Here is an 11,187-nt window from a genome sequence, read left to right as displayed (position 1 = left end):
CATTGATTAATGCCTGGTTTTAAAACGAGTTAACTGGACTTGTAGCCATTATTTTGTGCCCATTGTTGGACACCAAATGGAACCCGATATATGTAGGATTTCTGTTGGCTAGTGTGTGGTCTCAGGTTTTGAAAATGGGCCGACAATCAGCGGACAGTTCTAAGATCGTGTAGTGTGAGCTGGGAATTACTCTAAAGAAATGAGGAAGGGAGGGGTCAATAGAGAGCACTGGAGTTTAGCCATTTTTTCATCCAGTGTCATCAATAGAAAGAGAAAAAGGCGATAAATTTAAATGAGGTCGATAACTTTCATTTATGTGCGATTAATTGATTTATTGTTTATCACGACAGGCCTACTATGGATGAGTTTCTCTAGATCTTGTTGAGACATAAGTCCTCTAATCCTGGAGATGTTCTTCAGGTGATAGAAGGCCAACTAATAATAATAACATAATAAATGTGAAGTTGAGCTTTACGCCATCTCTGTTTGGCCCTACAGCAGAGTTATCTAGCAGATTGAACTGTTTGTGCATTTCTCCATGGAGATTTCTTCCTACCAGACACAACCTTTACCTTAATGGGGGCAATGTAATCAATGATATCTGAAATTTTAGAATGAAAGCTGTATATACCAACTCAACTACATCATTACAGCTAAAGGGTGAGGAAGAAGAGTGGATTTAATTAAATGTTTCTGCTGTGTTGTCTGTGAAAGAACGTTTTGTGATAGTAGGTTTTTGGCTAAGTGAGTCAATGTTGATGGTGTTTTCAAAAATAACAGCAAAGTGATCCGACAGGGCAACATCAGTTACACCAGGGGTGTCCAAAGTCGGTCCTGGAGTTCTGGCATCCTGCATGTTTTAGTTATCTCCATGGTTTTACACACTTGCATCAAATGATGGCTCATTAGAGGCCAAGGAGAACAATGACTTGTGTCAGAGTTGACACCTATTAAACACAGCAAATAACACAGGAAAGACAAGAGAAAGTTAGATTCTGAATACTCGCGAGGAGAACAGACAGAGATGTGCTTTCAGTTACAAATCTCCTACCACTCTGAAGCACATTTGCCTTTCCCTCTCTTTTTATTGTCTTTAGGATCCCTGATCACAGAGAGCGCTGTAACTCTAAAGGGAGGGGGAAAGACACTTCATCACACAGTCACAGCGCCAAGATTATCGCTAACTAACAACACAATCTATCTCGCACTAGCTTATCCAGTTCCTGACCCAGGATCAAACAGGACAAGTTGTGAATCTTCACGGCGATGGTTTTATAGCTATCTAAGAGGTCAAAAGCAGGGCGTTCTGTGAAGAGCTGCTGTCTCTGCTCTTCTTCAGAGAGGCCCTCTGAGAAAAGAAATCAGAGTGATCAACAACACAGAAACATTTCTTAAAAGATATGACTAAAACAAATAAGAGTAAGACTAAAAACATATAAAACAGTATAACAAATAGTTGATAATAATACAATTTGCTGAGGAGGTTGTTACAACCACTAGGGAGAGAAGTAGAACATGCAGGATGTCGGCCCTCCAGGACCGACTTTGGACACCCCTGAGTTACAGAGACACTGGAAACATTCACACCTTTACTGATAACCAGGTTCAGTGTGTGACCTCGATTGTGGGTTGCCTGATTATTATGTTGAATTAGACCAAAATTATCAAGAATTTCACATAGCGATTTTGCCCCTGTCTCGGGGTTGTCAATATGAATGTGGAAGTCACCAACAATTATTAAACAATCATAATCAATACATGAGAGATAAAAGTTCATTAAAATCAACAAAGAAGTGTTCTACATATGTTGGAGTTTTGTTTAATGTTAATGTCAAAGAGAGAAAGTATCACAGGAAGCTGGGAAGATGCACAGGGGAACACAAGAGAATGAAGGAAAGAGAACACAAGGGAGCTGGAAATCATTTTTACACTAAAGTAACACTAAGACCAAAAGAAAACATGATGAACTAGAGAGACAAAGACAGGAGGGGAAACTGAAAGAACCAAACAGAAACAAGGCTGATCTTAAAAATGATAAGAACTAAGGAACACAGAGCTAGAATAACTAGAAGGACTTAAACAAATAAATAACCTAAAGAAAGGTGGCCATAGAGTCAGACATATATGAAGAACTCAACCTGGGGTAATGAAATAACTAATCAATAAACATAACTAAACGTGATCGAGAGTATTTCAGGTCACCCCATCCTGCTGTCGGGACAGGGCCACGAAGAAAAATCTTCTGTTTTAGTTTTCCAATAGGGTTCAGAAGAATGGTAAAGTCTTTTTTCAGAATCTCTGATTGTTGTTTTGCCAGATCATTTGCTCCCACATACACAACTAGAGTTTCAATATTCGGCTGATCCGTGGTTAGCGAGAGTATTTTGTCTGTTTTATCAGACACGGTAGATCTGGGAAAGGACACGACTCTGGTTCTCTTGGCTTTGCAGAAATGGCTGATTCCACATACTGTCTCAGCTCCGACAATAAGTACTTTGGCATATTTGTGGTTTTCTTAGTGTTTGCTTTGGGGGTGAATGTGCTTTGTACCTGTGGCTGATGTCTGAAGGTGAGGTTTTACTCACAGGTTTTTGTTGAAGTGCAGCAAATCTGTTTTTCAGTGGGATTCCCACAGAGTCAGGGTGTGTTTTTGCTTGGGCTGGTCGTTTTGTCCTGCGAAACAGGGCCAGTGGAATAGTTTCTCCTCGTTTGTTGTCCTTCGGTCCTATGGGTTTCGGCTCAAAGCTGGAGATGCTGATTCGTCCAGGTGAGGACGGATCTGACGAAAGATCTGACGAAAGGACCAATGGCGATAACGCCATTGGTCCGGTTTAGTCCCAGAACATCCCAGGATGGGCTGCGGTTTAGTCCCAGAACATCCCAGGATGGGCTGCGTGGTGCAGGGCATGCAGTCTTCATTGTTTATAGGAATAGTTGTTTCATTCCCACAAAGATTGTGGGAATGAACGTTCACTTCCAGGTGCAGAATCAGCTTTTCTATTGTCTCAAATCTATGTGAGGTTTTGAGCTGATTTTTGTCTAGAGGCTCAAAATTGACAATGTAAAAGTAGTTGTAAAAATTTAAATGTAAGAGTAGTGTTAAGGAAGAAATATTCTAAATTAGTTAACTTTGGAAAAAAGTTTGGCTCTCTCTCTTCCTCTGGATCCCAGGTCCTCTCGGCGGGCCACGTGTAGCCACAAGGAAAACAACAATGCCTGTTGATGTCACAGAATTACAGAGTTTAATCCAATATAAACTTACACCAGAAACTGCAGAACAACGGAGACATACATTCATTTACCTCACAGACTTGGAAAGAAGGAAAGAAAGAAAAGCAAAGACGTGCAAAGACATCTTTGGAGAGTTGCAAGAGCAAATCTGATTCGTTACTTCTGTGTAGAAAGTTTTATCCTCTTGTATTTAATTTATTCAAATAAGGCGTATCTTTGCTCATCCAACCAGGAGCTATCTCTGACCCTCTATCTGAAGCTAGAAACCCCTGCTGTGTTTACAGCCTTTCACAGATGAGTGTGAAAAGCTAGAACTTCCACTGTATTGTTTTCCCACAGACAAAAGGCAGTTCAACCGATCCTAGCAAACCATCTGCTGTAACTACAAGTAAAATAAAGGTCAATAGGCCAGAATAAGTTACTGACTTAAAACCACAATTTAGGCCATTTGAATCAAGACATGTTAAGTTTTAAAACTAGCTTATTTTAAATTTATTTTCTCAACAGTAGTTACAAAAAATTATAAAAAGGCGACATTATAAAAGCTATACAATGATAAAACTGGATATATGGAATAACTTTAGCAGTCAGAGCTGTCAGTAAGGACGAAAGAGCGAGATAAGCTGTTCCTCCTTCAGCTCCTAGTTTATGATTAAGCTGCTGCCTATGCTGCAGTTAAACTGATGCATTAAATTCAGCATGGGCTTTTCTTTTTCTCAGAAGTTCACTTGAACTACACTTGATAGGTTTGGCTCTGCTGTCTTCCAATTGATGTAACACCTTGAGCTCTTAATACAAACCCAGCTGAAAAGTCAGTGCCATTTTTTTCTGATGTTTTCTTATATTTTAATTTTACTCATTAATAGATTATTTCAACTGTTACCGAATAACTTTATTCAAAACAAATTCAAGTAAAAGTAAAAGTTCAGGTTTTGTAATCAACTTATAGGACAAATTAGATCAATTGTAGTTACAGCAATATGAGTAAATGTAATTCATTACTTTCTACCGTCTATGCTTTTTCCACATTGTAAAGTGCTTATACTTTCCGCGTTACCCATACAGGTAGCCTTTAGTACAGTAAAATATTTATATTTTTATTTGTTTTGGTTGACACAATGAGTCACTGACGATTTTCGTCATAGTACTGGCAGGAATTTAAAACTACTTTCATCCCTGCAGCTAAGACCCTCCTCTGATATTTTCAGATGGCAATAGTAGCAGTGGAGGAGGTGGATAGCTTGATGTTTTCACAGATTAGCTGTCTCATATTACACTGTCAATCTGAGGTCGCGTTAATGGAATATTTTCCATATTTGACCAGTTATTTTTTTGAACGACGGGAAGATTTAAAGCCCGTCGGTCATTTGACAGGTTATAATTCACATCCTTGTCTGGAGCTCATGGGGAGACATTATAGACTTTATGCAAAGAGTTCATCGCAGAGGCAACTAAAATCAATCAATAAAAAAATCCTTTCTGAATATCATCTCATGGTCTCTGAACTAAATGCGTCTTTCTGACCGGGAGCTCAGCGTGTTGAAGAGTTATGGACCGGACGCTTTGGAGCGTCTGGTTAGGAAGCGCATTACAAACCTTTGGTTGAAATGGCGCGTTGAATTCAAGTCTCCATTAAAGGCCAGAGAAAACCAAAGAGAACGCAACACTGTGTTAATCCATTTATAGTCTAAACAGAGGAGCCGGCAGTTTATCTTGAGGAAATAAATAAAGGTGCAGAAGGTAATTAGATCCATGCGCATTGCGCCGCAAACCAATGTGGACGCGGCTCCGCCACTGTGAAGAATTAAACTTAACTCGCCCTGCAGGTTTAACAAATGGAGCTGAAGGGGTTCCCCTCCCTCGCCCAGAAGGAGAGCGGCGCTCAGAAGCGCGGCAGACGTAACATCTCCGTTTCGGGGAAGCAAAACCACCCAAAAGAATCCTCACAAAACCGCACGGACCGCGCACAGGGTAAAAAAAAAAGTTCAGTTGATCGCTTGGATCAGACAGATCCAACTGATCGATGAACTAGCGCAGATTTCTCTGTAGATGCGAACCAGGAGGAATTTGTGAGTGCTGGTAATTTAAGTGCAGTCATTTTATATCATTTATTATAAGTTATTGGGGCCACATTCACTGGTTTTTGTCAAGGAGAAAAAGTTAGATGCGTTCATGTGTGATGGGATCTGGATTCACGGTTCAACTAGGTGAATATTAACTAAACCGCATAAAAATGCGCTAAATAGCCGATTTTAATATGGTTATAATTTGACGGGTAAAAATAGAAGATGACCGATTATTTTTAATGCTGTCTGTCAAAATGATGGGGAACAAAAATGTCTAGCGCAGCCTTTGCTGTCAATATATAAGACAGTCTTAGATATGTAAAAAAGATCACTTTAAACCCCACATTTACAGACTGCTTTGTTCTTGCCGGCAGCGTCACGGTATAGGGGGGGAAGTGATGATAATTCTAGGGACCCTGACCAGCAGGGGGCCATCCACAATTTAATTATTTATTTTTTGTTCATAGAAATAAAATAAAATAAAAAAATCGGGGCCCTGTCAATTACAAAGTTAATCATATTGTATTTTCGAAGATTGTTTTTAGCAGTAAAAATTTAATGTTACCCCTCCCAGATCATAAAACACACATCCATATTTGCCCTTGAAACAACCAGTCAGTCGCAGGAGAGTTTTAGTGCTGTCAATCACAATCTCGTGTGGTGCTGCTCATCCTTCCTCCTCCTCGATTTGTGCCGTGCTGCAGCTAGCATAGCACAGAGCTGTGCAGATTCAAACTGTGAATGCTCAGTTTAGTTAGCATAGCTACCAATGACGGCAGATAAACAGTTTCTTGTAACGATAAGTTGTTTCTTCACCATTAGCACATTTAGCAGTGAGTGAATGAAGTTGATTGAGAGCACTAAGACCCTCCCACTAGTTCTGATTGGTTGTTTGGTTAGAACGGTGCATTACTTTAACCAGTAATAATAATTCAGGAAGGAAATGAAGGAGATTGATTGTTTTCACAGATTATCTGTCTCATAACAAACTGCTACAACATTGTGACAGCTTTAACAAATATGGAGAAAACATATTTTTTATTAAAGTTATGTACTGCAGCTTGAATAAAATGCAACTACATGGCATTTTTAGAAGTCTGGATTGCTTTGTGTATTTTGCACGTTGCTTTTGACTGTTGCTCATGGGGAGAGACATTCCAGTATCTAAAACTAATAGAAAAAAATGTAAGCAACCTATGGATGTGGACTGTTGGATGTTAAAATCATGAGCAGTAAATATTGTGCTAATTATCAGTACTGAACCAAAGAAAGCAAGGCAGATGCAAGCCTTTAAAATTGTGACGCTTTTTATGGGTCAAATAGACTCAAAAAAATTGTAACAGCAGCTGAACCAGGGGCCCAATTTAATCTTTTGTCAGGGGGCCCACGATTCCTGGCGGCGCCCCATTAAAAATAACTAACCAACCCTCTTCAACATGTTTGCTTATAAAAATTTTATGAAATTTTTCTCAGTTTGCTCTTTGCTAACTTTATTTTGCTTTTTCAGATCAAATAATTTCTACTTGGCTATGCTACTTTTCATGCTGTTCCTGTGTATGCTCCCCACCATCTTTGCCATTGTGCGATATAGACCATCGGAACACTGTGGACCATTCAGGTAAAATCAGAAGGCACATGTTTGCTAGATCATTAGCATCTGTTTGTACAAGCTGTACAAACAGATATTTGCTGTTGAAGGATATTATTGTCTAGGTCTAATGTTTTGTTTATTTTTTCCATTAAAAAACTCTTCATTTTGAAAATACCACACAGCATTGTTGTTATCAAAAGCTGTGAACGGTCGTGGAAGATGGCCACTCATACTGAGCCATGTCCTGCTGGAGGTTTCTTCCTGTTAAAGTTGCAGTATATACGTTTTAATTTAAAAGAAAAAGTTTTTTTTTTTTTTACACATTTCTTAAACCTGTCACCATGTTGACACCAGTAAGGTATGAGAACAGTAATCTGTGAAAAATATCAAGCTCCTCCATCCTCTGCCTGACCTACTATTGGGACCTTCAGAAATGCATTAATTCTGGTAAAAACAACCAATCAGAAGCTAGAGGAAGGTCTTAGCACTGCCACAGTCCTGTGTATATGCTGCTCAATTTGGTAATTGCATGGATACAACTTACTGTTCCAGAACTGTTGATCCACCGTCATTGGTGGCAATATTAACCAGATGATTCATGATGGGCTCTACTATTGAGGGGAAGGATGTGTAGCACATACCCAAGCCTGATTGACAATGTTAAGACCTTCCTATTGGCTCTGATTGGTTGTTTCTGACTGAGCTGTGTATCACTGCGGTCAGTACTGGGATCACTGAGAGAAGGCAGAGGAACTTGATTTTTTCCCCACAAATTATCTGTCTCATACTGTCATGACAAAGTTTTATTAAAGAGGAGCTTTCCCTCTCTATGCTACATGAATGCTCTGTATGAGGGATTGCTGTAAAGTCAGCAACACAATAGCAGTTTTCTGCTGTCGCTTCATGATTTTCCAGGAGGAGGAAATGTTGCTAGTCAATGACTAGATTCAATCAGTTTTCTTTGATAGAAACTTATTGTGAATTTGTGCTATGTAATAAATCTGAATTGAATGGAACAGTTGTAAAATATATAATTGACTTAACATCTGTTAGTCTTGCATGTTTTATAATTCCTCTGAAAGAGCTAATTTGGGTAAAAGTGTGAAATGTGTGTTTCAGTGGCCAGGAGAAGATTTATGACATCATCTCAGATACAGTGGCATCAGACTTTCCACTTTGGTTCAGTAAAGTGATGAGTTATGTCACCAGCCCTGTTGTGGTGCTGCCAGCAGTGCTACTGCTATTGTAAGATGCCTCACACACTAACATGACATTAAACAGTCTGCATGTGATAATAAAATCATGTCTCATATATGACACACACACACACACACACACACACATGCATGTTTTTTCTTACCAGTGGAATCCTTCATTTCTGGGTGTGTGCTTGCGTGTGTTTCTTTATATATAAAAATACATACATCGCTTGCTGCAACATTCTTTTTTCTAAAACACATTTGTATTTTTACCATTTGTGTTTCAGTATGCTGATATATTATCTTCAAGCCATTGCCAGATCCCTAAAATTTACCAACAACCAACTGAGGATTCAGCTCCAGACTGTAAGTTTTAAAATAGTCACCTTGACAGTTTGCAAAAAAATATTTTCTGCCTTGTATCAAATATCATCATAATGCATCTTGACAGTGAAAAACAGAATGTTTGGTAACGCTTTATTTGATGGGGTGTGCATAAGACTGACATGACAATGTCATAAATATGAAGGAGTCTTTATGAATGTCTGACTGTTGTCATGAAGTGTCATTCGGTAAATATTGACACTTTTAATGCAAAGTTGCTTTAAAAGTCCATTGAAAGTGCCAACTTTGCATTAAAGTGTCATTATTTACAAAATCATGTTCGTGTTACCGAATGTTTTTAAAATTCTCGTTAAGAAGATAATTTTGGGTAAGCAATGACCTTTCATTGTACCTTAATTATGCTTTAGTACCAAGCATGTAACAGGGGTTCTATTCTTTATTTTATTTTATTTTTCTGATTGACAAGTTATCCTGAGCTTCTTACTATAGACTTATTTAAAAGCATCGATGAAAAAATGCAAGAAATAAATGATTATTGTAGTTGTTTTGGAATATCTGGTCACGCTTAGAATATTCTTCTTTTCTATTTTGATAAATTGTTTATGACAATCATAACGGCAGTTGAAACCAAAGGTTTACATACACTAAATCAGGGCTGTCCAATGTGGGTCCTGGAGGCCCGGCATCCTGCATGTTCTAGTTCTCTCCCTGGTGGTAGAAACAACCTCTCCAGCTTGTCAATGTTCTTCTTAGGCCATCATTTGATCCAGGTGTGTAAAACCAGGGAGAGAACTAAAACATGCAGGATGTCGGGCCTCCAGGACCCACTTTGGGCCCCCCTGCGCTAAATAATGATGACTGGGGAAGAACAGCTGACAAGAGGGATGAGTTTACTATTTGAATTATAATACAAAGCTGAAGTTTGTTTCTGATTGAGCTTCCAATTCACCAGATAGCTAAAGGGCATGTTTATTTTAATTTATATTAATGTGTTAATTTAAAAAAAATGTAAAAGTGGAACTAACTGGCTTTGCAATCGGTATAGCTTCCTTCAACAAGGAAGTAGCCATCGCTGGTGTGCAATAATATCAATAATAATAATAATAATAATAATAAATCATAATAATTTAAATTTTGGTGCTGAAACCGTGGAATACCTTAGTGGAGGATGAAGCCACTACCAAGCAATCCAACGATAAACCTACTAGATATGCAGTTTGCAATTTTCTTGAAAAAAGTGACACAAAAAGTTATTTTTGATAAATGTTTAACAATTCTTCCCATATTTACATTGTTTTCATATGTCAACTAATATGAAACCATATTTATTGTAAATTTTTGAAATATTTTTTTACTATCAACCCTGTATTATGAAATCAATTAACTGTGTAGAATTTTTTTGTTTTGCACTGAGAGTATGATATTAGTCTTCCAGCCTATCAAGCTATCTAGCTATAAAATGCTACATCAAGTCTGATGAATCAGTTCAGTAGCAAATCCTGCCAGATACTGTGAAGTAGAGAGCTGTGACTAAAATGCAGCATCAGGTTTCCCACCACTAAAATGAAAAAAGGTGGACTTAACCAAAGATTTAAAGAAGTCATGCAGTGTGTAGAAGACAAAATGCTGCCCATAAACATGGTTGACTCACAGTAGGGTGCCATTTGTAAAGTTACACAGTAAAAAATTAAGAGCAATAATTTGGTTTGTTTAACCTGTCATAAAAAAGCATATTTTCACTGACATTTGCTATGGAGCACCATAGAAGCACCGTAACACCATTTCTGCGTTATAATTAAAAATAATTGCAGAAATGTATGTTTCTTGTTTTTCCTTTTCCTTAAACATGTTTTTGTCAAGAAATTAAAATATTTAGTTTTTCCTTTTCCTTAAACATGCGTTTTTGTCAAGAAATGTATATATTTTGTGTCGTCTTTTCCTTATACAACCTTTTGTTCCTTTGTCATCTTTTTACTTTTCCTTTTGCAAGGAATGTTTAAATGCAAATGAGGGGCGTTGTCTTCAGGCTTCAGCTTCTGCCTATTGGTTCATTAGCATCACAGTTTACTTTGCTGCAACAAAGATGGCTTGCAGTTTATCAGTGAGCTTATTAACTTTTTTAGAAAATAATGCTATAACACCTGACTTGATTATTTCTTTGTGTGGACGCTCAGACAGAACGTCTGTTTCAGTTAGTGGCTCCCATGGATTCAGAGGTTCACCACTGGGTTTTTCATAGTTTGGACGAAGCAGCCGCTGAAGTTAGTTTCTGGTTTAAGCTTTGGGAATCCTCCAGTGTGGAGGTAGACGATGATAAGGTTCAGGCTTTTCTGTCTGTCATAAGGGAATTGCAATATTCAGAGGGAACTCTATCGAATAATGAGTTGCTGTTTTTGTTGAGCTGAAAGAATGACAATGGCAAGGCTTGGAGAACTGCGTGGGAAGCCATCAGTCTGGCACGCTGACATCCACAGATGCACATTCATCACTTCTGCTGTCCAGCCACTGACACCGTTAAGGTGAGCAGTGTGCGAGTATATCTGTCATGCATTTTCAGGGTTTATTCCAACATTCAAAAGTATAAAATTACATCAACAACACAGACACTTCATACACATGAAGACAGACCTTCATTTACCTGAGACAAATAGGATAAGGAAAACAAATGCCAAGGCAAGAAAAAAGGCAAAATTGTCTTTGGAGAGTTGCAAAAGCAAATCTGATTCGTTCCTCTGGGGCCCTGTCATGTTATGTC

General features: G+C 38.3%; 1 protein-coding gene across 3 annotated transcripts in view; it reads left to right on the top strand.

The window, feature by feature from the left end:
• The window catches only part of LOC103132325 (transmembrane channel-like protein 3), a 26,716-nt gene extending 15,755 nt beyond the window's left edge, over positions 1-10,961 (top strand). The window contains exons 4-7 of one of the 3 annotated variants that reach the window (XR_001660920.1): positions 6,805-6,915; positions 8,008-8,133; positions 8,375-8,453; positions 10,777-10,958. Coding sequence is in view for 2 of the 3 variants with exons in the window: in XM_016667320.1 (XP_016522806.1) it covers positions 6,805-6,915; positions 8,008-8,133; positions 8,375-8,453; positions 10,777-10,812 (352 nt within the window). In the remaining variant the exon portion in view is untranslated. Of the gene's footprint in view, positions 1-6,804; positions 6,916-8,007; positions 8,134-8,374; positions 8,454-10,776 lie in introns of all 3 variants that reach the window. The other 2 variants (XM_016667321.1, XM_016667320.1) reach the window with 2 other exon arrangements.
• Positions 10,962-11,187: the final 226 nt, after the last annotated feature.

This window comes from Poecilia formosa, unplaced genomic scaffold, assembly GCF_000485575.1.
Source record: "Poecilia formosa unplaced genomic scaffold, Poecilia_formosa-5.1.2 Scaffold996, whole genome shotgun sequence".
Classification (NCBI taxonomy): domain Eukaryota; kingdom Metazoa; phylum Chordata; class Actinopteri; order Cyprinodontiformes; family Poeciliidae; genus Poecilia; species Poecilia formosa.
Note: the sequence above shows the minus strand (reverse complement) of the source record. Positions and strands in the feature narration are given on the sequence as shown.